General features: G+C 39.9%; 1 protein-coding gene across 1 annotated transcript; it reads left to right on the forward strand.

Moving 5' to 3' along the window:
* Positions 1-1734: 1734 nt before the first annotated feature.
* HACD1 (3-hydroxyacyl-CoA dehydratase 1) lies at positions 1735-27877 on the forward strand. Its single transcript, XM_045857947.1, has 7 exons — positions 1735-2054; positions 14739-14856; positions 15039-15057; positions 15134-15222; positions 20673-20794; positions 24856-25034; positions 27701-27877. Exons 1-7 carry the CDS (start codon positions 1798-1800, stop codon positions 27781-27783), a joined length of 867 nt encoding a protein of 288 aa, XP_045713903.1. The 5' UTR covers positions 1735-1797; the 3' UTR covers positions 27784-27877.
* The last annotated feature ends 122 nt before the right edge of the window (positions 27878-27999 follow it).

Below are 27999 nucleotides of genomic sequence, written 5' to 3' on the forward strand. Positions count from 1 at the left end.
GATAACTGACAATTTTAACAATCCAGGGTCTTCTAATTCATGAACATTGGAGTAGCTATTTATTTAGGTCTTCAATTTCTCTTTGGCACTGATTTATAGGGCTCACCGTACAAGTCTTGTACATGTGTTCTTAAATTCACCTCTATGCATTTCATGTTTTAGGACGCTGATGTGCATTATATAGTTTTATTTTGAATTTCAATTTCCAGTTGTTCTTTTCCAGTATGTAGAAAATGATTGATTTTTGTTACATTGACCTTGTATACTGCAACAAGCTCCAGTAACTTTTTTGTAGATCCCTTAGGATTTTCTAATTACACAATGTTGTGAATTGCAAGTAGTTAGACTTCTTTCTTCTCAATTTAAATGCCTTTTAAAAATAGTTGTTCATAGTGTTCATCAAATGTGAACAATTTTGAGCCATTATTTCTTCCCCAGGCGTACCTTAAATTCCCTATCCCCCTTCCAGCTTTTCTCCCTTCCCCCCTTTCTCTATTGGAATGTCTTCCTCAAAATTATCTAAATTCTCTGGTGCAGGCTGCTAGTGCTGCCTGGGCTATGGGCCAAGAGCCTGAATTGAGACCACGTGGGCCAGGTTGTTTTCTCGCTTTGGTGCCCTCTCCAACCCTCTCCAACGCAAGAGAATGACCTCAGACCAGAGTCTCTGTAATTTTCACTTGGTTGTCCCCACTGGGGCCAGGCTTATGTTCCAGGAGTAAGGCCTAACAAGCTGATGGCTTCTGTTGGCCTGCGCAGAATTTCTTGAGCTGGAGTTCCAGAATCGCCAGGAGAGTGCTAACATGCTGATTTGGGGTGACTCAAGGTGTTTCACGCCTGTGAGTGGTTTACATGGATGCTTTCACTTAAGTCTCACAATAATCTCATGATGTTTTAAAATTCTTCCCATTGAGGAAACTCACGTTCACATAGTGAATAAGACTGGTGGAGCCAGAAATTTGCAGTTTGAATTTCAGTACTCTGACTCCAGAGTCTGCTTGCTGTCTTAATTGTGTTCTTTAAGGGGAAATAGGCAAGAGCTATTAGGAGAAAGCTTGCGTATTTGGAGGAAGATTCAAAACAAAACAAAACAAAAAGCAAAGAGATATCATGGAGAACAGTGGGATACTATCTTTCCCGTGGGGAAGAGTTCTGTTAGCCCTACATCTGTGGATTGCTTATATCTATTCAAACTTTTCTCCCTTGGCATCTTGCCACGTGCTCTTTCCTCCAGCTTCCCTCTAACACTCACCATTCTGCACTGCCTTGAAATTATGCCCCTAAAACACGTGGCTCCATGAAATTGACAAAGTGGGCCAATCCTGTTGTATTCCCACCATTCATGTCCCACAGGCCAATAAAAGTGAAACGGGGTGAAGTAGACTTCTTCCCCAAAATATCTTAATGTGTCTTTGGTGGGAAGATCCCAGGACTTGTCTCGGTATCCAGAAACAACTTTATGAAAAGCTGGGTGTGGCAGAGCCACTCTAAACCCAGGTGAGTTCTGTCTGTCCCAACAGAATGCATTAGTAAAGAGCCTGTTGCAAGGCACACGACGTTTGGCTCATTTTTTGGGATGAGGTTCCCTTAGCCAGAGAAGTAGACAGGTTTTACGTGGGAGTTTCCAAATCGTACCCAGGGACTCGGAGAACAGGAGCTCCCGCACTCCGGGACAGGCAGCCCCGTCTCCCCCTCGCGCGCGCTCCCGGGCCAGGGGCGGGGCGCGCGGGGCGGCGGTCGGGGGCGCCCGCTCCTCCCCGCGCGAGCTGGCGGCGCCGAGCCCCCTGTGCGCGGCGGCACATGGGGCGCCTGACTGAGGCGGCGGTAGCGGACAGCGGCGCTTCAGCTGCGAGCTCTGCAGGGTCCCCGCCCACTCCCCTTCCCCTCTCGGCCACCTACCCCAGCTGCACGGCCACCATGGCGTCCAGCGAGGAGGACGGCACCAACGGCGGCGCCTCGGAGACCGGCGAGGAGAGGGAGGCCCCTAGCAAGAGAAGGCGCCTAGGCTGGGCGGCTACCGCCTGGCTCACCTTCTACAACATTGCCATGACCGCGGGGTACGTGCGCCCTAAGAATCCTGGCTCTGCCTCAGGCCCTCCCCGCGTTGCTGTTCCCCGATACTGCGCGCCTGGAGCGCTGGCTAGGTGGCGGGGGGGCGCCCGGGTGGGGCCCGCGGAGGTGCTCGCGGGGCCGGGAAGCGCGGTGGTCTCGGCTCACAGGACGCGGGCAGAGGCCGTGGGGGAGGGGCACCGCCGCCGGCGAGTTGAATGGAGTGGAGCGGGGTGGGGATCCGGCCCTGTTCACCCGGCATTGCCTAATACGGTGCACGGCGTGGCGCGGTGGCCGCGGACCGCGGGCCGGAGGTTAAGTATAGACCCGGGCTGGAATGCGGGGCCGACTCGCGGGGGAGGCCGCTTCGGCCTCACAGTCCTGGGTGCCGCTGCTGCTCCTGCGGTTGAAGAAACGCCTGGCTCCAGCCATCGCGGAGCTGTCCGGCCAGTGTCCGAAACCTGGTTTCCCGGTCGCGGACCCCTAGCGTGCATTTCCTCGTGTGGCAGATCTCTTGGCAGAGTTTTCTTAACTGTTAATGTCACCACAACTTTTTAAGCAATAGTACTTCCTAGAGCTTCTTACTCGGGAAGATTTAAATTAAAAAAAAAAAAAACTTATTAGAGCGTGTCGCCCGTGTCCAGTATCCTTATGGTCCCTTGCTCCATTACTGATACCCTGTACTTTACTTCTGGCTTTAAGTTTGAGTTGCACAGAAGGTTACACAATGACTATCGCTCTTAAGAGCTGTCAAAGTGACTTCTGTGTAGGCTGCGTTTTAAAAGCTGTTAAGAACACGCTCTTCTGTTTCTGAATTGCATTGCCTTTAAAAGGTAATTATTGATATGGCCTGAGTTAACTAACCTATATAAATGTGGGGAAAGCTTAAGAAGCTTTTATAGAAAGCTTAGAAAAATGTGATTGGAGAAGATTTAATAAATGATTTGACACAGCACTGAGCTTGGTGTACAATCCTGAATACCAAACGCAGTTCATAAGAAATATAATATTTATTGAGGATTACTGTGTGTCAGGCACTGTGTAGGTACCGTCTCATTTTTAGCCCTCTGCTATCCTGTGAGGGGTACGTGATATAGTTGATAGATTGGGAAACTAACGCACAAAGAAGTTAAGTAGCTTGCTCCAGATCACACAACCAGCCATTGTCAGACTTGGTCTTCAGCCCAGACAGTCTGACTCCAGAGCCATGTTTCTTCTTCGCCTTTCTGCTTTACTTACTTTTATGATCTCGAAAGCAGAAAGCTCATGTGTTCAAACCATCTGGAGAACAATTGAGCACCCTCTATGTGCTGATACCTTTAGATACAGTGGAGGCTGAAAGAATTCTCTCTCCTCTGTGGTAGTCTTATCCAATCAAAAAACGTTTCAGAACACCCGCCATTTATTAACTGGTCTGCTGTACCTTCTCTCTTCAGTCCAGCCTTTCTTTAGAACCCTAAGTTACCCTCTAACATATAAACGTCAGTGCATAACTCTGGTTTAAAGCCTTCATTGACTCACTATTACCTTCACCATAATTGGGATTTAGGCAGTGTGTCATTGAAGGCCATTCTCAATACGCTTCCAGATGCCCGTTTCCAGTTTTATTGCATTTGCAATCCCCCTAACGCATTATGCCCTCAAAGCACCATGCGTTTTAATTTTCACGGCTCTCTTCATCTTTGCTCAGACTGTTGTCTCTTTGTATAATATTCTCCATGTACCTTCCATGACTTCTAACCAAGCTACCCTCTTTGAAGCTTTCTAGGTCTCTTACCTGACCTGGAGCAGAGTTAAATGCTGTCTCCTTAGTGTTCTCACACTTCATTCATCTCCTTCCTATCTGCCCCAGCAAATTACTGCTTGTCTGAAACTTGTCTGTCTCTGTAACTATAGTGAGAAGGTTTTTTGTCACTCTCATCTCTTTTTAAAGGCAAGGATAACTGGAATTGAATAATCTAGATAACTAATTCTGTGGAGGTTTTCTAGGGCCATTGAGATTTGAAGGAATAGGATTTGCACATGTAGAGGGTAGACATTTCAAGTGAGATAAATTCTGTAAATATGCATGAGGTGTAAAGGATACCGGCCAGCAAGATCCATCTCAGCTGCGGATGTTCATTGAAATATGCTAAAAACATACACAGAGACAACCAGGTCCTGTAAGGGAATGGGAACAGAAGGGCCACTCATCACGTGGGGAGTGCCTTGTTCCCCCTCCAGAGAGGCTTTTTATTGGTTTCCTTTGAAAAAGAATTTAGGTAAAAGCTCATTATTCATTGCTAGGAGGTAAGGATCAAACAATAGATAACAAGGAAGTCCAAGGGCCTATTTTGAGTCAAAGAGCTGTAAAACTTTAAAGAACAAACTTACTTCTTCCTTGGACCCTTATCATTCAACTGAGAGCATTCTAAACAAAGCAGGTTTCACAGGATTTTACATATTCTTTCATAGGCCTGATTACCTGGGGAACCCGCCCTTTTCAGCACAGAGCTGCACCACCCTGTCATTGTTTCAGGCTTAGGTGGAGCAAGGGAACTTATGCAACCAAGAGATAAGGAGATTTTTCCCCCAGACGCTGAGGACTCAGGCTTTATCAAAGCCGAGGAGTGAGGGTCCATCACCCCCTTTTGCTGTAGCCACCAAAGTCCTTTCTTGGGGGTCTCCCACATGATCATGCCTGTCTTAGATCATGCCTGTCTTAGGTCGTTCCCCCCTTAGGGAATCTTACCCGTCATTGGCTAACTGACCAAGCTTTGGGGTTCAGTTATGAATAAAGCAGCAGAAGCAGTGCTCCTGCCAGGGAGATAAGCTTTTTTCTCCTTGCTGGCTTATGGTCCAAGGCCACTCCCTCAGCCTTAGCCTTGGTGGGGGTTACAGCTTCTGATACCAGGCAGGGCGGTCCCCAACAAGATGTAAGAAAGCTTGGTATATTCTCTTGATTTAATTGGAAAGTTGACAAATAGTGGCAAATAAATTTGGAGAAGTTGTGCTGGAAATAGGACACCAAGGTGTACATTTTAATGGGGTGGATAGCAGAGAGTTAGCCGAGGGTCTTAGTTTAGAAAAAATTAAAATAATGTTTAAGAAATAAAAATTTTACATAAATATAAAAGAGAACTTGCCTAATTCTATAAGCTTAGCATGACCTTTAATTTTTCCTTTTTTTTTGTATGAGTATAATGTCCAGGTTTTTATTCAAATCTCCATTCTTAGGGGAGCCTTCCCTAACTATCTGATTCAAAGAGCAACCCCACCCAAATACTTCCTATTGTCCTTGCCTGCTTTGCTGCACCCCACTTATTGCCATATAACTATCCAATGTATTTTACTAATTTGTTGTGTTGCTTATTGTCAGTCGTCCCCTATTGGAGTGCAAGCTCAGTGAAGCACTCAGGAAATTTTATTGTGAATTAGTTCATATTAAAGAGCATTGTAGTTATAGTATCTGCTCTATTGTATATTCTGTTTCACTTACTATTCTGTCAAATATTTCTATATAATTTTCATAAATACACTCATGGTTAACATAAGAGAATATAGATTTAATATACAATAACAGATTAAGTCATGCACTAATGACATTTTACTTTTGTTTCTGTTGAATTAGTTGCTTAGGATGAATTCTCAGAACTAGCATTACACATTTAAAGGATTTTTATGGTACTTTTTTAAAAAATTGATTTTAACGGGGGAGAGGGAGGGAGGGAGGGAGAGAGAAAAAGAGAGAGAGAAATATCCATTTGTTGTTCCACTTATTTATGCATTCATTGGTTGCTTTTGTGTACGCCCTGATCAGGGATTAACCTGCAACCTTGGCATATTGGGACAACACTCTAGCCAACTGAACTACCTGGCCAGGGCTTTTTTTCCTCTCCCCCTATGTTTCAACAAAAAACCATTGAGACTGTTAAGTACATTGTCCTAAGTTAAGTAAGTGACATAAGGTAAATATTTTAGGCCCTATCCTTGAGGAAGTGTAACCTGGAGCATTTATAGATGGCTGTAAGAGACAAATGAAATAGAACATGTTATAGAACTAGAACACCTGTCTGCAGAGATGCCAGGTCAGACAGGTAGGGAGAACTAGAGAAAGCTCTGTGGGCAGACCATAGTATTTCAACTGGGCATTGAAGGATGAGTAGGATTTAATAGGCATGATAGGGAAACGGCATGAGTTAGGGCACAGAGGTGGACATTGCTGGACCTGCTGATGAGGCAACAACAAATGGGCTGAAGTGTAGGGAGGGAAATGGGGATGGGCGGGTGGCTTAGGCCACAGCAAATGCTTGAAATGCCTTGCTGAAATGTTTGGGTTTAATTTGTAAATAGTGCAGGAAGGTGTTGATGAAAAGTTATATTTCACTCCTTTTTTAGCTGAGTAACCTCAGATAAGTTACTTAACCTCCGTGACCCTGAGTTTTCTCATCTGTAAAATTGGAACAAAGTTTTGCTAGATTATTACAAGGAATAAACAGATTATGCATATAAAGTGTCCAGCAGGGTTCCTGACACACAATGAATGTTCAAAAATCATAATTCCTAGTCATAGTGGTTAATTTAAACATGCACTTCTTGCAGAAAGAGCAACTATTTAAGGTAGTTTCACAGTGTACACAGTGTGAGTTATCAGAGCACCACACCTAAGGTTCAAGCATACAGGGTGGGGCAAATGTAGGTTTACAGTTTCTCATATTGAAAATAATCCAGTTATTAATAAATAATGATACAAGAATAAACTCTGATACTGGCCAGCTAGCTCAGTTTGTTCAATCATCCCATTACACCAAGGTTGTGGGTTCAATCCCCTGTCAGGGCACATACAGGGCACATTGGTTAATGAATTGGTGGAACAACAAGGTGACATTTCTGTCTCTCTCCATTCCTCTCGTTTCCTCTCTCTGTCTCTCTCAAATAAATAAAAAAAGAATAAACTCTGTTTTGCATATTCACAACTATAAACCTACTTTTGCCCCACCCTGTATATGTTTCCCAAAATGTTAAGTATACGTATTTTATTCCTGAGGAGGGCAGATTCATGCATGCATCTGCCACAACTTGCTTATCCATTCATCTGTTGATGGACATTTGGGTTCTTTCTCATTTGGGGCTATGACAAATAAAGCTATGAACATTCATGTACAGGTTTTTATATGGACACACACTTTCATTTTTCTTGGGTAAGTGCCTACGAGTGAAGTGGCTGGGTCATATGGTAGTCACGGTAGTCACATTCTTGATTTCTTAAGAAACTGCCAAACTTTCCCAAAGTGGTTGTACCATTTTCCAATGCAACAGTTAGTGAATGAGAGTTCCAGTTGCTGCATAGCCTCATGTTCTAATAGGTATGTTACCTCATTGTGGTTTAGTTCTTTTTAATTTTTACTTCTTAGAATATTTCTGTTTTTAAGAGACTTTATTTTTAGAGGGAGGGAAAGAGAGGGAGAAAGAGACAAACATTGATGTGCAAGAGAAACATCAATTGGCTGCCTCTCTCAGGTTCCCAGGGACCTGGCCTGCATGTGCCCTGACCAGGAATGGAACAGGTGACCTTTCAGTTCACAAGCTGGTGCTCAATCCACTGACTACACTAGCCAGGGTCATTCTGACTTTAATTTACATTTCCTTAGGAATTAATAACACTGAGCATCTTTTCATGTGGTTACTTACCAATTGTTTATCTTTTTTGGTATAGTGTCTGTTCAAATCTTTTTGTCCTTATATTATGGGGTTGTTTCATTTTCTGTTAGTTTTGAGGGTACTTCATATAATCTGGATATAAGTCCTTTATCAGATTATGTGATCTGTCAATATTTTGTCCACATCGTGGCTTGGCTTTTCATTCTCCTCAGTGTCTCTCAAAGAGCAGATGGTCTTAATAAAGCCCAGATTATCTTTTTTTCTTTTATGAACCTTTTAGCATGAACTGTTGGCATGAGTGTGTTATAAATTAAAATATTCACTGGCTGCTAAATGAAAGTTTCAGTTTAGTCTAGGAAAGGAGATTTAAAGGTGTCGATGAACAATACATGAAACTACAGATGGTATGAATGTCAAAGACCATCGCGGTACAAGCCTCCAAATGGTTACTTTAAAGGAGGTACAGTATAAAGAAGAAATGATAAAATTAGAATATCATTTTTAATAACTGCTAAAATTATTATACTGGACAATAATTATCAATGATGGCTAATATCACAGACAAGAGGGACAGCCAGGAGTTACGTACGCTCTAGAGAAGTACACGGCACAGCCTATGAAGTACCTGGAATGTGAACCTATATGAGCAAGCCCCTAGATCATATAAGAATTATAAGAGGAGGAAGAACATAATATATTACATGTGGGTGTTCGATTAGCACAAACCTGATTGAGGGTAACTCTGCAGGACAAACCACTCAGCATCGTCAACAGGAAAATTGTAAGAGAAAAGCAAATGGAGGGAGTGAGGGGAAACCTAGAGATTAAAAGAGGCATAACAGACACAGCAACTAATTACAATGTATGATTTTTATTTCAATCATGATGTAAAAAAATTAAGAAACAATTGAGGGAATTTATATTCTGACCGTTTCATGATTTAAGAAGTTATTGTCAATTTTTAAAAGTGGGGCAGTGGTATTATGGTTGCGTTTATTAAAATAATGTTTTTAGAGATGCATAATTAAGCATGTATGAGTTATAGGATGTATGATTTGATTCAAAATAATGAGGGGAGGAGACAATGGAGAGAAGTGAATAGAGGTTTGAATGAAACAAGATTGCCCATAAGCTAACAGTTGAAGGCGGGCAATGGGCACATCTTACCTTCTTTGTATCTTTGTATGTGTTTGAAATTGTTGGTAATAAAAATTTAAAAGGCAGCGTTGAATTTTTTTAAAAAAGGAAATATAGATAACCAAGTTCTTCAGGGAGCAGGGGGTCTCCAAGGAGTCTCGGGAGAAAAAGAAGCATGAGAAGACAGCTAGATGAAAGCTCTCTATAGGGTTTTTCGGGTCATTATAGCTGTACTGGCATGAGAAGAAGGCCCTGTGTTTAGCAAGTGATGGCATATTATCTCCTGTTACCACACTGTTCTGTTCTGTTACCTCCACTTACTAATTTAGTTCCTTGAATAAGTACTGCCCTGCTTACCTCTAATTCCCTGGCATCTAGCACACTATCTGGCTTAGAAATAAATGTTGAACCTAAAGATGAATGAATAAACAAGTGAATTAAGCAAGTAAGCAAGGAAACTTCTGCAAATGGAACACATGTTTATATTTTCCCCAGGGAGTATTTAGTCAAAGACTGAGTGTGTCTGTTTGGGTGTACATTTGGTTAATTAATAGCTCTGGCATACTCTTAAACACATTGAACTTTTCAGAAAAGAATTTCTAAATGCAGAAGTTCTCATTGTTTTTGGAATTCTTTTAGGATGTAGGAAGTCTAAAGTTAGGTAAACGTCAGTCTCTTGGGAGAAACTTTGTGATTAGGGGTTAGGAAGTGAGCACTTACTAGTTCAGGTGAGTTCCTGGCCATATTTACTGAAAAACAGATGGCAGATTAGCATAGATGGTTGGGTGGCCCTTTCTAACTGCACAGTGTTAATATCTTTTATTTTAAACAGGTTAGTGTTTCCTATTATAATACTATACCAGTTGGTACAACACTGCCACCTATGGAGCAACAGTAAAGTTTGTTATAATGTTAACAATACATGGATTTTTATATCATGCTATGTAAAAATAAATAAAACTTATCCTTTAAATGAATTCTGTGATGAATTCTTTGGGAGGTTAATAATTACCTCTCAAATTGATCTATAAAAACCTGAGTTTGGGTTTGCCTTAAAAAGGCAAATGTATGGAAAATTTGAATTAAAACATCTTATTAAATTTTTTGTTTTCTTATTAGAAGTAGTATAGGGACTTGGAATTGGGGTATTGAAGTAATATGTTGACCTGGAAGGTACTGAAAACACTGTGCCGATCAGTGGCGTCAGGTTGGCCCAGCACGGAATTCAGTGTGGCCCCCATCTGGAGGCGACACTATCAGCTGAGTTCCCATGCAAAGGGAACAGCACTGGGGTTGGGGTGCTCTAGGGCTGCATTTCAGACTTGACCATAACTTATTCTAGATTTCGGATAAGCCACATACATGACGTCTCTGCATGGTGATTGTCTCATATAAAACAGAGGCCTTCAAACTTTTTTGATAGGACACTATTATCAGTTATAATATTTGAGCATAACTCTCCACATGACTTTTAAATTTACTTATAATTTACATACATGAATTACTGCAATTAGCAAATATCTCAAGGCACAGTATGCATAGTACTTAGGACCAGACTAGTATGGCATAGTGGTTCAAGAGCATGGACTCTGAGCTCAGTGATGGGTTTAGGTCCCAGCTGAGTGGTTATGTGACCCTTTCCACCTATTTCCACAGCAGTTAGATGGGGTGATAGTAGTCGCTTCCTCATAGGGTTGTGTGAGGGTGAAATAGTAATGTGTTAAATATGTATTTAGAATAGTGTCTAGAACATGGGAAGTGGTCTAAGTGTATATTGTTACTGTTGTTATCATTCATATTTCCACATTGCAAAGGTCTCTGTGATAGTTCCAGACATATATTTGACTTCTTGTCATATCTCATGAGACATTCCTGGTGTTTTCCCCCATTATGTGCTGAGGTGGAATAAAAGTTCCAAGAGTAAAAATGTCATTCTGCCATTTTCTTACTGTTCTATTGAGCTTGCATTTTCATCTTATTCAATCAGTAGTTTATTTGTAGGAGTCATAAAGCCATTTGTCCATTTGTGACTGTTCTTTAAAAAGTTAAAACTATATAATTTTTTCTTTTTAATTAAATTTATTGAGGTGATATTGGAAAATAAGTATACAGTTCTGTAACACATCATCTGTATATTGCGTTGTGTGTCCAGCACCCCGTGTCAAATTTTCTTCCATCACCATATATTTAACCTCCTTCCCCCTTTGCTACTCCTCACCCACCTTCCCTCTGGTAACCATTGTACTGTTGTCTGTGTCTATGCATTTTTGCTTGTTTTTCTTCTTTGTTCAGTTGTTGCTTTGTTTTATATCCCACATATGAGTGAAATCATCGTTTTGCTTAGCATGATGTTCTCAAGATCTATCCATGTTGTTGCAAATGGCGGTATATCATCTTTTCTTATGGCTGAGCAGTATCCCATTATATATATGGACCCCATCTTCTTTGTTCAGTCATCTATCAAAGGACACTTTGCTTCCGTTTCTTGGCCACTGTGAGTAACGCTACAGTAAGCACAGGGGTGCATATATCTTTGTGAATAAATGTTTTCAAGTTTTTTTTGGTAGATAGCCAGAGGAGGGATTGCTGGGTCATATGGTAACTATTCTAAATTATTTGAGGAGCCTCCATACTGTTTTCCATAGCGGCCCTACCAGTTTATATACCTACTAGCAGTGAATGAGGGTTTCCTTTTCTTCACATCCTCAACAACACTTGTTATTACTTGTAGTTTTCGTTTGTATTTCCCTAACAGCTAGTGAAGTTGAACATCTTTTCATATATCTGTTGGCCATTCTTATGTCTTCTTGGCAAAAGTATCTGTTCAGGGCCTCTGCCTCATTTTCAAATACCATCGCATCTTTGGTTGGTTGCCTCATTTTGGGGGGGTGGTGGTGGTGGTGGTTTGTTTTGCTGTGCAGAAGCTTTTTACTTTGATATAATTCCATTAATCTATTTTTGCCTCTACTTCCCTTGCCTTTCCGGTCAAGTTCATAAAATCTTCTCTAAGACCAAGGTCCATAAATTTTGTTCCTATGTTTTGTTTTATATAATTCATTGTTTCAGACTTTATATTAAGGTCTTTGATCCATTCTGAAATAATTTTTATACATGGGGACAAACTATAATCTAGTTTCATTCTTTTGCATGTGGCTTTCCAATTTTCCCAGCACCATTTATTGAAGAAATGTTCTCTTCTCCATTGCATGTTTTTGTCCCCTTTATCAAAAGTCACTTGCCCATATACGTGTGGGTTTACTTCTGGGCTCTTAATTCTATTCTGTTGGTCTGTGTGTCTGTTTTTCTGCCAAAACTGTCCCAGGTGGGCACAGGTAACCAGGTTCTTAGTGATGGGGACAAAGAATTGAACCAAACACCCAGAGTTCATAGAAGAGAACATGGGAGCAGGCCAACTCCAAGCAGAGATTGACCTCATGGGCTAGAGGGACTTTATTCTTATAGGGTGGATCCTTTATGGCTAGTTTTAGTGGGTTTTTACTGAGTATACACAAGTAGTTGCATTACTTTAAAGCTACTGAGCATGTGGTTTCCCATGATCCTCCCCGATTGGCCACCAGGGAAGAGGGTCCCACAATGCTACGGAATTAATCCCCGTTTCTCCTGGGGTCCCCCTATACTAGGTTCACCTTTCCCTAAGCCAGAGAATTATAGTTCTCCATGTAGAGATTGGTGAAAAAGAAAAGAGTTATTTATTCAAGTTATACAGACTAAAAGTAATGACTTAATGTCTTTGTCAAAATCCCAAAGTCCCTTGAAACACCCACAAACACACAGTCCTTCCTTCTCCCCTTTGCCCAGTCTGGGGTACCGTATCTCAGGAAAAAAATAGAAGTCCGTGGCTTAGGCAGCTCTTGGTTTTTCCTAGTAATTTGTGCTCAGCTGGCAGGCCTTCCTTAGTTCCCAGCACCATTGCCAGGATCTCCAGCTAAAGCCGCATGGCGATTCTTCTCATGGCTGGGGGTGGGGGGTGGTGATCCCCCTTTCTGGGAAAGCGACGGCGGCGGTGGCAGCAGCAGCGTGGAGAGGGCTAGTGCAGAACTCATTGTGTCCGGGCCCCAGGTCCAGGGAAGGTGGCTGCGAGGTTGGCCTGAGGTTCCGAGAGCCCGAGTGATGGAAGCGTGGGCGCAGGCCTAGCGTGCTGAGGCCTAGCGGTGGCTGCAGCGGCCGGGCAGTGACCTGGTGCTCCCGAGTCACTTACTGGTGGCCCCTTCTCGCGGCCGCGGCTGCAGAGCAGGCTGGGGCTCGGAGCCAGGCGGTAGAGGAGCCGCAGGGGGCTGGTTGCATCCAGGACGGTGTCTACGCAGCTGTGGGAGTCCCCACTCTGCTAAAGCCGCATGGTTCTCTCTCCTCAGTGGCTGCGGTCCTCCCTGCACTGCCACAGCTGTATGGTTCTCTCTCAATGGCTGCCACGTCTGGGTTTTAAATCCCCGCGGCCAATCTTCCTCTGCAGCCCCATTTCCGACTCCTTCCACACTCGGCCTCAAATGCCAGAACTCACATCCTTCCAGTTTTACTGGGCTGCCACCATGAGTCTGGGCAGGCGTGGCCCCATGTCATGGAGCCAGTCTTCTCTGAGCTCCCATGCAGGCACTGTAACTAGGGGGAGTTGCCTCCCAGTTACATCTTGGGGGGAAGTTCCTTCCATCCCCCTGGCTCAGAGCATGGCCACAGCTATTTTGCATATCTATGCAACCAGTTAAAGGTTATAGATATGTTAAATGACCACACCAGAGGGTGGCTGCAAGGCTGTTGCTATGCGAAACAGCTCTCAATGGCCCTGCTTCATTTGTCCCTTCCCCCAACCCACACCTGGTGGGTGGGGGTGAGGACATCTTAAAATCACCTGGACACCCTGAGTTTTGGACCCTATTCCAAATCCTTCTTTTGGGGACCCTTTGGCTGCACCCTCCTACAATACCACATAGCATAACTTGAAGTCAGGGAGTGTGATACCTTTGGCTGTGTTCTTTTTTCACAGGATTGCTTTGGCTGTTTGAGGTCTTTTGTGGTTCTAAATGAATCTGATTGTATTTTTGTTTTATTTTTAAAAGTAATTTTAGAATCCATAAATCCATTTAACTGGACACTTTGGAGACCACTGATTTAAAAGCCTGGGGTAGCTACTCATTTCCATGGTTATATCATTAAAGGTTTAAAAAAGCTACACAGATAGTGGAACTTTTAAAAATGTATTTGTGCTTTTGTAATTGTGACTGTAGGAGGTCGAGCAGCAGGGTGAGAAAGCTGGTCTCCCCAGATGCAGTTTGTATTTTGTGTTCTGTGAATTCATAGTACCGAATCTATATTCGATGTGCAAATACAAGTTAAAAAGGGAGGACATAGGTTTTTATTCTTTTTTAAAATAAACTCTTTGAAAGTGGGCCCATGCCTAACCTATGTGTATCCCTTCTGTGGCACAGCAATTATTCAATGAAAATTACAAAAATATGAATCGATTCTTATTGAAGATTTTACTTATAATTATGTATAGTTATATACTATGTACTTTTATAAAGTACCTATTTACATACACACAACTTTTTACCTTAAGAAATCACTATATAATTAGTAAATGCTTTATAAAGGCATCATTTTTTTTTTTTTTGGTAATAAACCTGACTTTTCCAGTCTGTCAACTTACCTGCTGAAACCAAAGATAGAATGGACATCGCTTGACATTGGCATGTAGTTGGTCTCGAATGTTCTGTTTATCCCCTTGAAGCGTCGACGTAAAATGTCTGTCATTTCTTCCTGAGGTTTTTAAAAATGGAATAATGAACTGAGAGCATAATAAAATATGCATGCTCTTAATATATAAATTATGACATTCTTTTTAGGAAGGTTAATGGTATTCATTTTGATCAAACTTTATAAAATACGTCTATTTTCTCTAGGTGGTTGGTTCTAGCTATTGCCATGGTACGTTTTTATATGGAAAAAGGAACACACAAAGGTTTATATAAAAGTATTCAGAAGACACTTAAATTTTTCCAGACATTTGCCTTGCTTGAGGTAAGTTTTTAATAATGCTATTTTTCTGTGATTATAATATTTATTCGAAAACATATTCGTTGAGCAAAAGCAATTTTACTGATTATATAACACCTACAGATTCATTTAAAACCAAAGTTATCGGGAATTTATTTTGTGTTGTATGCTACTGACTTGTGAATTTTGTTTTTATTTGCTTATAGGTAGTCCACTGTTTAATTGGTGAGTTTTTTATTTAAGTTTTATTTTTGGTATGAATTGTCTTGAAGACAGTGGTTGACTTGATTTTCTCATTCAGGAATTGTACCTACTTCTGTGATTGTGGCTGGGGTCCAAGTGAGTTCCAGAATCTTTATGGTGTGGCTCATTACTCACAGTATAAAACCAGTAAGTGGCATAAATGCGTCCTCTACTTGAGTCTGCAGGGAGAGCTTTTGTAGTAATAGGAATCTAAACTATTAGCACTGGAGCGTGTCAGGAAGTAGAACCAGCAGACAAAAAAGGGTTGGGTTTGGATTTAAGTGTGATTGTCCATTGGCTCAATGAATTAGCAGAACTTTGAAACACAAGCAAAACCAAATGTTGGCATTTTAAATTCATGGTATAGTGTCTTCTAGTGTTTTCCAATTTTAAAAATTAATATTCATATTCTCTATCAAATGGTTAATGGAAAATTTTATTTTCTACTGAAGTTATTAGTATTGTCTTTGTCTATATAATTGAAGTTGTCCGTGTAAGTTTATTTTTCCTCAATTAGCATTGAGTGTTGTAGCAACAGACATAAAATGGAAATGTAGCTCTGGAGAGCTAAACAAATGGCAAAGACTAAAAGTTGGAAGGGTTAAGGAACTTAGGGAAAAATAAGCACAATATTTGTTGAGGCGTGACAGGAGGCAGACCTGAATCTAGCTAATGGCTTAAACCCTTTTAGGCAAACAAACACATTCTTGCTATGTCAAGACATCAGGGCTTTTAAACCCATGACAGAAGCATTTCCCAGATGGGCCCTTCTGACCTTCTTGACAGCCTCTGGAGTCTCCTGTCTAGTTGAGGACAGATCTCTGGCCTCCTTTCCATTCCTCAGATGCCTTTCTCGTCTCTTCTGCTTGGGATGATACCTCCCTCCCACTGCCTGCAAGACTCACTGGCCTCCTGTCTTTGTGGGGACAGATCGCTGACCCTCTGCCCTTTTATTACTCTACAGTTCAGCTGTCTTGACTACTATCTTTCACTTGACTTGCTTAATCCATCTGGTCCCTAACCAAGGACTGCTACACAGATAGCAATCTGTGCATACCATGTGGGGAGACAGACTTTTAATTCAGATTGCCATGTAGTTTAAAAGCAGGAGTCCAACATTAACAGAATAAAATAAAGACTATTCTGAACAGTGAATGAGTATTATAGCTGGGCCAGGACCACAAAGAGTCTGAAGACTGAGGAAGAAGAAATAAAAGATAGGGTGGCTAACATTAACTGGAGAATATAATTTAAAAATGAGCTGTGATCTTATTTATATGTGGAATCTAATGAACAAAAATAAACTGACACACAACATAGAAACACAGGCATGGACACATGGAACAGACTGACAGCTGTCAGAGGAGAGGGGATGGGGGGACTGGATGAAAGAAGCTGAAGGGATTAGACAAAGAACGTGTATGCGTAGCCCTTAGGCACAGACAACAGTGTGGTGACGGCCGGAAGGAAGGGTGGTGCAGGGGCTGGGCAGAGGTAGGCAAAGTGGCAGGGTGGGGAATGGGGACATCTGCAATAGTGTCAACAATGAAAATAAAGTTAAAACATAAAAAGATAAAATAAAAACAATCTACAAGGTGACTAGCCCTCAAGTGAAAAAAGAGCCATCTGCTTGATTTTTTTATCCTCCAGAGGATCTCTGCCTTCATGTTATTACTTAATTTTATCCAACATTAGCTTCCACTGGCACCTTTTCACCACTCTTTAATTAATTCAACTGACATTTATTGAATGCATTCTATATACCTGGCCGTGTGTTAATTTGTGGATTTACAAAATGAATAAGGCAATCTGCTGACATGTGCCCTGGCTCTTGTAGACCCAGGAGGGGCAGCCATACAGACGTTGAGTCATTCAGCAAATACATTAGTATGCACCTGCTCTGAGCTTGGCCCCTTGCTGGGGATCTGGCTGTTAGTAATACAAATGTAGTTCCCACCTTGTAGAGCCTATAATTGGGAAAGATACTAAAGAAATTGTTGTACAAATAATTGTTTCATTATTTTAGTGTTAGTGCTTTGAAACAAGGGACCAGCAGGTACTACAGTGTACTTGGGGACTTAGCCTGAGCTAGGGAGTGAAGGAAGGCTCCCTGTATAAGCCAAGCATGGACAGGTATACAAGAGTCAGGCAGACCAATTTCAGTACACAATTGGAAAGTGTTGTAATACAGGTGTGAACAAAATACTGTGAGAACGAAGGTGAGCATAACTGCTCAGGGTGAGAGGAAGGGTTTGGAAAAGTTTTCCAAAGGATGTGATGTTTTTGCTGGAGATGAGAAAGGATTTTCTATGGAAGCAGCATTCAAATTAGAGGGAATAGCACAAATGTTCAGAACATATTTTGGAAATAATACAAAGGTTAGTGTCACCAGACAGAGGTATTGGGGATGCAGAGCAGGGGGTTGGGGTGGGGTGGGTCAAGTAACTGAAGGTGAAATTGGAGAGATTTTTAAGTTCAGATTATAAAGAACCTTGAACTTTCTGCTCAGGTGGTAGAGTTGTGTCCTTTCCTATTGTTAAGCAATGGGGCACCAATGAATATTTTTTAATTTTTATTTATTTTAATTTTTATATTTTATTGATTATGCTATTGCAGTTGTCCCAATTTCCCCCTTTGCTGCTCTCCACCCAGCATCCCCCAGTCCCTAAGGCAATCCCCACACCATTGTTCATGTCCACGGGTCAAGCATATAAGTTCTCTGGCAACTTTATTTCCAATAATTGCTCCTAATATCCCCATGCCTATTCTGTACCTACCGTTTGTACTTCTTAAGCCCTTCACCTCTTCCCCCATTCCTCCAGACCCCCATCCTCACTGGCCACCATCCCAATGTTTCCCATACCTATGATCCTGTTTCTGTTCTGCTTGTTTGCTTAGTTTGTTTTTTAGATTCAGTTGTTGATATTTATTTATTGCCAATTTAATGTTCATAGTTTTGGTCTTCTTCTTTTTCTTAAATAAGTGCCTTTAACATTTCATATAATAAAGGTTTGGTGATGATGAACTCCTTTAACTTTACCTTATCTGGGAAGTGTTTTATTTGCCCTTCTATTCTAAATGAGAGATTTGCTGGATAGAGTAATCTAGGTTACTTGTTTTTTATGACTTTGAATACTTCTTGCCAATCCCTTCCAGCCTGCAAAGTTTCATTTGAGAAATCAGCTGCTTTTAAGATTCCCTCTTCATGTTTAACCTTTGGCATTTTAATTATGATGTGTCTTGGTGTGGGCCTCTCTGCATCCATGTAGTTTGGGACTCTCTGGGCTTTCTGGTATTGAATGTCTGTTTCTTTCACTAAATTAGGGAAGTTTTCTTTTATTATTTTCTTCAAATAGGTTTCCAATTTCTTGCTCTTTCTCTTCTCTTTCTGGCACCCCTATGATGAGAACATTGGGATGCTTGAAGTTGTCCCAGAGGCTCCTTATACTATCCTCGATTTTTTTGGATTCTTTTTTCTTTTTGCTGTACTGATTGGATGGCCTTTTCTTCCTTATATTCCAAATCATTGATTTGATTCTCAGCTTCATCCACTTCATTGTTAATTTTATGTAAACTGTTCTTTATTTCAATTAGTATCTCCTTCATTTCTGACTTTTTATGCTGTTGAAGTGCTCACTTAGCTCCCTGAGCATCCATATAACCAGTGTTTTGAACTCTGCATCTGATAGATTGCTTACCTCCATTTTGTTTAGTTCTTTTTCTGGAGTTTTGATCTGTTCTTTCATTTGGGCCGTGTGTCTTTGTCTCCTCATGTTGGCAGCCTCCCTGTGTTTGTTTCTATGTATTAGATAGAGCTGTTTTGACTCCATGTCTTGGTAGTATGACCTAATGTACAGGTGTCCTGTAGGGTCCATTGGCACAGTCTCCCCTATCCCCTAAGCTGGGTACTCGAGGTGCACCCTTAGTGTGGGCTGAGTACACCCTCTTGTAGTTGAGTCTTGATTGCTGTCAGCAGGTCAATGGGAGAGATTTAACCAGGTCAGACAGCTGGTAGGACAGGCTGTGACCTCTGGCCCGCAACCACCTCCCTCTGTGGCATGTGGAGGTCATTGGGTGGTGGTGCACCGATGTGGTCTGTAACTGTCCACTGGGTGTGCAGGCTCTGGGGTTTCCCAGGAGGTGCAGGCCAAGGTCAGCCACCACCTTGTTCTGTATGGGCCCTTTGATATAAGCTATAAAGAGATCTGCAGATGGCTGCTGCTAGTACCAGGCCTCAGGCCACTCAATGAGAAGTATGGGGCTGGGCTCAGCTGTTGCTTATTTGAACAGATTTAGGAAGGTCTGAGCCTGCACGTAGCCCAGCCATTCCTATGGAAAAGCCACTGTTACCAGCTTGGATGGGTCTGTAAATTGGATGGGGTGGAGCCTTAGGTAACCATCAGGGTGGGGCTAAGTATGTGAGTTAGGCTGATGGAGAATCAGATATGGTGCTGCTGCACTGTGGCTCTGTGGGGGAGGGCTCAGAAAAGGAACAATGGCTGTTCTCTGTAGTTCTCTCTGGGAGGAAGCTGTCCCTCAGCTCTTGCCCTGATGCCAGACACTTTCCCGTATGGCACTGGTACCCTTCAAGGCACTGGCCCTGTGCTGGAGCCCAGAGGGAGTGAGTCTGAGTAAGTCCATGTGCGTGATCCTCCAAGAGGAGACGCCTGGGTTTCTTCCTGCTGACCCAACCCTTACTGGTTTTTATAGCCAGAAGTTATGGGGACTTCTCTTCCTGGCACTAGAACCCTGGGATGGATGGTCTGGTGTGGGCTGGGATCCCTTACTCCATAGATATCCCTCTGCTTTTTATCCACCACATGTGGGTTTGGGGCCAGCACCGTCTTTGCCCCTCCACCCCTCCTACCTATCTGGATGAATGTGATTTTTTGAATTCCTTAGTTGTAGGACTTTTGTACAGCTCTATTTTCTGATGATTCTTAATGATAGTTGTTCTGTTGTTTAGCTATAATTTTGATCTGGTTGTGCAAGGAGGCAAGCCACGTTTACCTACGCCTCCATCTTGACCCCCATTGAAGCTTTTACATCACAAGACTAGCTGCCTCCGGTTTTGTTTTTGTTTGCTTCTTTGTTTTGCTTTTAAGAGAACTTTTGTCCATGAAGTGAATAAATAGTGGAGATACTTTTTAGGAAGGTGTTACAATAATCTGTGTGAGAGATGAGAAGGCCCTGGATTAAATAGGTGGCAGCAGTGCCAAGGACAAGTGGGCAGATTCAATACTTAGTTCTATAGTAAAATGGCTCTGATTTGAGGACTGATAGAAAGTTGGAGGCTTAGCTGGTTCCGGTGCTCTTTTGAGGGGGTGATGCTGTCCTGGGATAGTTATTGGCTGCAGTGAAGGGTGAGAGAGAATCAGCAGAAACGTGACCATTCCTGTCCTAAGGACATATTTACGTTGTCTTTTTATAATGAATTATGTAGTGGTGACTGCATTACTTTTCTGTGTTATATCTGTTTAACCCTACCATTCCATTATATATAATGAAAGACACACAGTAAATAATTAAGATATAATATCTTCATGGAGAAAAAATTTCGAGCTTAAACGACACTGGATTTCTCTGTCATTCTGCAGATCCAGAATGAGGAGAGTGTGGTGCTTTTTCTGGCCGCGTGGACTGTGACAGAGATTACTCGCTATTCCTTCTACACATTCAGTCTTCTGAACCACTTGCCATACTTCATTAAATGGGCCAGGTGGCGATGCCTTGTAGTTTAGCTTCTCACAGTCCTATGCATGCGTATTTTGTTGCTGAGCTTACTCTAGAGAATTCAAGTTTGTGTTTCAGCCCTGTGATGCCAGATGCTGTTGTTTTGCATATTTAACAGTGTTATAAGTTGCATTCTAAAGGTTTAATTTAATGATGAGAGAGAAATCATATTAATATATATTTTCAGTGAAATCAACATAAGACAAATTATATTAGTTTCCTTAATCTCTAAATTGGTCATTCATTTTTCTATGAAAGCAACATACATATTTTTGCAATTATATTAAGTGTACTTTGTGCTAAAAATAGGGCATTTTGTCTGATTGATTTAAATTATTTTAATATTCAATCTAGTAGCCACAATTTTTAAATCTCTTATACATACAATGTCAAGTTTGTTTTAATTAGTGGAGACAGAAATTTTTAAAAATTCACACTTATTTGAAATTGTATTATTTGCAATGGGGACAAAATTTATATTTCAAAGGTTCTAAATATATCTATCCTAAAACAACAATTCTTAAAGCAAAAGATGTTTTGTTCTTTTCAAAGTTTGAATTCTTTGAGCAACTGATATTTTACAAAATTATTATAAAAACAAAACTGTTCTTTGGAGGACAAACCACAGACCAGCATAGATTTGTTCATTTTATTCCTTATATAGTACTTATAGTCGCAATAAAGCAATAACAATAACTTAATATGCTGTGCACCAACTGCATACCTGAGATGCAGGCATGAACAAAGAAAATCTCTGTTCTCTCAAGATGGAGAAGACAAAAAATAAAACCACTAACAGCCACGTGAAGTGCTGTGTGTCAAGAAGTTCAAGGAGATGCAGGGTGAGGGTGTCTATCTCACAGATATCTATCCCAGGTAGTAGGATAAAAGAGTTCCACGATATTTTCGTTTCTTTAGATTTTTTTTGTTAAACTACAGAAATAATATATTTTCCTTACAAAAAGCTCAAACAGTACAGAAGTTTGTAGAATAAACACAGAAAGTTTGTGCTTTTATCTGACCCACTTCTTTCCTGTTGGAGGGAAAATGTTTGGAGTTTAACCATTTGGACTTTTTCTTATTAACAAAAATGTGAACACGGTGTGAGTTTTTAAAAGCATAGATAGGATGACATTATATTTGCTTTTTGTTTCTATCTGGGAGCTTTTTTTTTTTTTTTTTTAAGTCACTACAGGTATATACAGATTTAGCTCATAGTGTGACTGACTGACTGACTGACCGACCCAGTTCTCTTATTGCTAGAATTTAAACCATTTTCAGTTTTCTGATATTATAAATATTGCCATATCCATATTTCTGTTCTTTTTAAAAACTCTGCTATTCCTATTAAGAAATTCCTAACTTGTTTGAAGGTAATCCATAACTAGTGTCTAATTTGTTTTTGACTCATATGAAAAGCCCACCATTTTTCTTCAGTGATTATTTCTTGTTTGTAACTCATGTATTGTGCATGTTCCAATGTAATAAGTGAGAATATGTGAATAAACCAGTAAACCTAAAAGAAGAAAAAGAAAACCTTTTACATTCTTTATACTCTCTCCCTGAGCAAGGATAATCACTGCTGTTACATAATTTTTTTAGACTCAACATATTTTCTAGTTCTTTTTTCAACATATTTGGCTTATCACTTTGTATGTAATAAAATGCTTGAAATTATGATTTGAGCTTAAACATATTGTCCATCTTAAGAAGGTTGCATTATCATTTATATGTGTGTGGTTGGCTTTATTCCTGATGCACCGAAAGCTTACTTTCAGATACCGGGCCTTTCATGAGGTCGGTGGTTTGGAAGGTGGCTGACCGCTAACCCTAGAAAGCTGTCAGTGTCGTTTTGCATGATCTGTCTTCTGGACATCTACACCTTTGAAAATACTAATTCATGATCATAGCCTTTTTTTTTATTTGCTGTATTTGTAACATTTGTGTGGAAGATAATTGTCTTTAATTCTGCCTTTTAGAATGCGTTTGCATGTCTTGAATTTCTGGAGTTCACAATGCTGCCACTCATTGCATGTTAAAATTTGCTCTTTAGAAATCCTTTGTCAATGACCTTAATGTTAAACAAGGTACTATAAAATTTTCAACTTTGAAATTCACATGTTAGCATAATACATCATGTCAGTTCATTATAATCATGAATAATTATATTTTATGTCAAAAATCATAAAGATCTCAATCACCTATATAAATTTGCCAACCCTCTTAAATAACCTAAAATTATATTTGTACTTATGTCCAGATGTTGAAGGTATTGTTCTCATATAAAGCTTTGCTTTAGAACTGCCTTTTTATTTATAACTAGTTGACCTACTGTGACAGTTTGAATGTAATTTAGTTCTATTTGTGTCACAAGTATCCCTAGAAAGTCCACCAAATGGATGATTGTATATTGTTTTGTTTTCATACTGATTTCCATTTGAGTTTCAAAAAGGCATTCCCTTCTAAAACTTTTAGATGACAATTAGGAATCTTCAAGGAACATTATATATTTTTTGAATGGTAGTTAAATCATGCTGCCATCAGAAGTTAAGAGAGTTGGTGACATGTAATCTTTTTAAAACGCAAATGAAGTCAAATAAATTATATAATTTATTCCCATTTCAGTAAAAATAATCACTCTTTAAGGCTTTAAACTAATTTATTCTAGGAGTGATCTTTTTTCTCTTAAAGAATAGTGCTACAAAAAATATCTGAGAGTCACATAAAGTTAAAAAAACTACTTAAATAAGTTTGAACGTTTTACTTGCAAAAGGAATGGATATTTAGCTACATGATTTTAAGTTGAGATAAGTAATTGATATTGCAAAAGATTGAGTTAATTGATACACAAATAACTACACAGTCTGGAAAGAAAGCAGCGATAGACTGAAGGAAAGGAAGAGTTACACAGGGCTGTAAAATGATCATTTTTCTTTCTTGACCAGTTAATCTATTTTGGCAAATAATTCTGTCCTTATCCACCATTTCTTATCTTTGTGTATCCTTGGCATGTAGAAATAAGGTGATTTTCAGGTTATCTCCAAGCTTCTATCATACTGACAAATTTGACTTCTCTTTACACATATTTCGTAATGTCAACAAAATGATCAAATAAAATATAGATCCTTTTTTTGTCCACCAAAATTTTAACCTTAATTTTCTGCTGTATGGTAACTGACTTGGAGAAGAATGATTTTCTTTAATGGAAAATGTCATTGCTTTGTGTCCTTGAGGCACCTGGAGTGGGGCCCCGGTACACACCTGAGACTGTCCTCTGACTGGCTTAGGTGATATGCAGCCTGCTCAGGTCGGAGAACTGGCCACAGTCTAAGTGAACTAATTGTGATTTTCAGATTTTTGAATAGAATTTTCACAGCCCTATTTTAAGCAAGCTAAACTATCATTTAATGGGGAAATTCAGGAAACAACTTGTCTTACTTGTTTTGTTGTGAAAGTAGTTTTAGACAATGTATTCTTCAGCAGTTATTAATACTTTTAGGTAGTATTATCAGTTTTCTGGAATGTTAATTCCATTTTAATTAGTAGCCACAAAGAGTTTTCTAAATTTCTCCCAAAGAAATACTTTGGTAATTTCAAGGTTTAGATGTAAAGTAGGATCATAACCAGTCTTTTAAAGAACAGCATTGAACAATAAATGTGTAGCTGCAGTGGGGAAAAAATCAGTCAGAGAAGTTACCTTTACAATACTTACATATGCTTTATAATACATACATACTGTGAAATACTTAAAAAACTGCATGTACATTAAAATGGTATATAGTTATTTTAGTACTTTAAAGTAAGTTGACTTCTTATTTTAGTACAATTTTCTCATTTAAAGTTGAAAGTTCTGTGAGAAAAAGGATGATAATTAAGTTAATAAGCAAATGATTAGAGTAGAAAAAATCTTTTTTGTGAGGTTATTGTAAATATGTATATGAAGGAGAATTTGTAAGTTCAAGCATACATAGTAGTAGCAAAAGAGCCATTATATACAATGCAATACTTAATCTAGAAAATAATTCTCTAAGGTTTTTCTTTTTGCAGATACAATTTTTTTATCATCTTATATCCTGTTGGAGTTGCTGGTGAACTTCTCACAATATATGCTGCCTTACCATATGTGAAGAAAACCGGAATGTTTTCAATAAGACTTCCTAATAAATACAATGTCTCTTTTGACTACTATTATTTTCTTCTTATAATCATGGCTTCATATATACCATGTAAGTATGTATTTATTAGTACTTTGATTTAGCATATGCTATGAAAGGTTTTGGAAAGATATAATTGCTAGCTTAATAGGCAAGGAGAAAGAACAGTTTGCAAATACATCAAAACCTCTATTCAATCCCACATATTTTCATTAATTTGGAATAAATGAAGAGCTAGTGAGTCAAAAAAGACTTTTTCTAGTTATGAGGTGAAAGGTAAGTAAATACACAAATGATTGCCTTCTCAATAAGCTTACTATGATACATTCTTAAAGAAAAGATAGAGCATGCAACGTTGAACTATTGGTAAGCATTTAGAATTACAGATCTTAATAGGAATATTTTATTCAGGAAAATTTCAGGTCATTTTCATCTATTCATTAAGCACATACTTGGAAGAATCATCTAGGAGTACTTTTTAGTCTTGTGTGCACTGGAAAATAATGAAGCTACTTTTCTTAAAATATATTGAATGATTCAGCCTCTTTACTAATTTTTCATCACCCTTCAGTAGATGCAATAAATTAGTGAGGCTTTACTCACTTCATATAAGTACTAACAGTGGTATATGTTTAGGTCAGATTTTGGTAGTCACTAACGGAATAATGTAAAACAAGGTGGTTAGTTACCCTCTCATTAAAATTAGAAACTAATGTCAATGGGGGAAAAGAAAAGGAAATAAGAAAAGTTGATGAAATCTAAAATCTACATTGCCACAATATAAAATATTTAATCTAAAGGGAATGAGCGTAAAACTTGGCCAGCACCTGGAGGCCCCCAATTTTTAAGCTTTTCAAGATAAAAATTGACTTGATGGTCAGGTAATGTTTTTAATCCCCTCCCCTTGTAGTATTTCAGCCTGACTCTCTTTACAGTTCCACCAGAGTCAGTTCAGAAGGGTAAGGGATGGGGCACCTGTAACATTTGTTTATACCCACCCACCTACCCCCTGGCTTCTCAACACCCAGTATTTGGCAACACCCCTTGAGCAGAGCCACACCTGGCTTCAGTGTCTGCCATACATAGCTGCAGGTTCAGGTGTTGGGTTCTCCTCTTCCTCATGACCACTGATACATCTGCACAAAAACCCAGGACCCAGGGGATTACGGTGTGAAACCAGCCAACTAGTGACTTTTGACTGCATGTTTTCAGGTGTTCTGGGAGACTTAGACTCTGTCCTCTGCCAGTAGCAGCTTCTCAGTTCATCAAGCTGACGTTTACCTGAGAGGCCCAGTTGCTAGAAGATCAGTCAGCTGGGGGGATGTTTTTGACTTGATTATTAATATTAGCAATAATAACTAATTTTGCTTTGCTTACTAAATTCTTTCCTAAGTGAAAGTACTTTTTGAATACTTATTTTAATACTGTTAATTCCCATTTATCATGAGGACTTTACAGATTAGAGAGGTTAAATAGATGGATTAAAAGTCACCCAGCTATTAAATAAGGCCAGAATTTGAACTCAAGCTGATACTTTTACTAAACTGTTCAGAAGGTTAGAGAAGCATTTGCAATCATAGGTCAGTTAGCTTTAAGTATGTATGACCTGAATATATTTAGTCTCCTAGGTATAATATGATCATTACATTTATCAAGGTGAATAGTAACTAAACTTGAAAAAGTAAAATCTGTTGTGCATTTTTTCTCCATTTTTTCTCCAAGTTCTATATAGATGCAAGATAAAAGAGATTAAGTAAAAACTATCTAGTCTTGCAAAAAATAAATAAAATAAAATAAGTAAAATAAAAATAGTTATCTGAAGTTGCCTAAGCAAGATAGTCAAGGCTTATTTGTCATTAAAGTCACTGATTTGGCTGTTCTATTTATCACTTCCAGAGATGCTTTTACATTTGTATTGTTGATAGTTGATGTGAATTTGTTCATCCACTAACATTTATACTGTAATTTAAAGCACTAATTCAAATAGACTCAGAATAATTCTCCAAAATTGGATAGGGCAGGTGACTGTGTGTCTAACTGGTCTGATACATGTACATCTGTGTGTTTGACAGACTGCCCTTACCCAACCAAGAGGGCCTTCTGCTCCAGCCTCTATTCTGACCCTCTTCTGGTCATTCTCCACACAGGCCCTGCGCCTTCTAGATCACACTCTGGGAACCAGGGACCGTGGGACATGCCACCCATGTGGCACTGAGTGTACATCTAGATACTGCTCAGGCTTCTTCCCCAATCTGCTCTCTTGAGGGTTAACTGTGTCAGCAATACACACAGCCCTGAAATCAAGGGGTGGCTAGGGCAGCTGTTTGGGAGGGGTGTGTGTTGTGTGGGCTTGCATCTCCACGCATACATTCACAAGACTCCCCATGGTCCAGGCCAGCTAATAGGCTGGAGAAAAGGGGACCAGGTGGGCAGCTTCCCTTATGCTGGAATTTTCTGGCACCGTACTCCAAATTGTTACAGGATTCTAAATTCAAAAATGGTCTCTCAGGTTATTAGGAAGGTATATTTATCAAGGTATTTAAATTTGCTAAAATCCCGCACAGCAGATGGTATTATGTGGACCTCCATTTGTATTCTTACCTGAGCTCTGTAAATATTACGGGGTAGCAGTGGTGTCTGATGCACTTGCTCTGAAACTTTGCTGCCTTTAAGATGTTTCAACTACAACTAATTTCCAACAATAGCTTATCTTTCTTTGTTTTCTTTTTCCAATTAAGTGTTTCCACAACTCTATTTTCACATGTTACGTCAAAGAAGAAAGGTGCTTCATGGAGAGGTGACTATAGAAAAGGATGATTGAACGACCTCTACAAACACGGTGCTTTTTCCACAACAACCAGGATCACTTGAGTCCAAGTTTTAATAACAAGAATAAACAACTTCATGAAATGTTACAGATTGTGTTATTTCTTCAAATACAACTTGAGACATGTGGTATTTGTCAGTATTTGTCTTCACATTGTGCCAGGTCCATTTTCTATAAGAACTATACAAATGTTTATCAACTTTTGGGTAG

This window comes from Phyllostomus hastatus, unplaced genomic scaffold (assembly GCF_019186645.2).
Source record: "Phyllostomus hastatus isolate PE091 unplaced genomic scaffold, TTU_PhHast_1.1 phas_scaffold_1674, whole genome shotgun sequence".
In the NCBI taxonomy this organism is placed as follows: domain Eukaryota; kingdom Metazoa; phylum Chordata; class Mammalia; order Chiroptera; family Phyllostomidae; genus Phyllostomus; species Phyllostomus hastatus.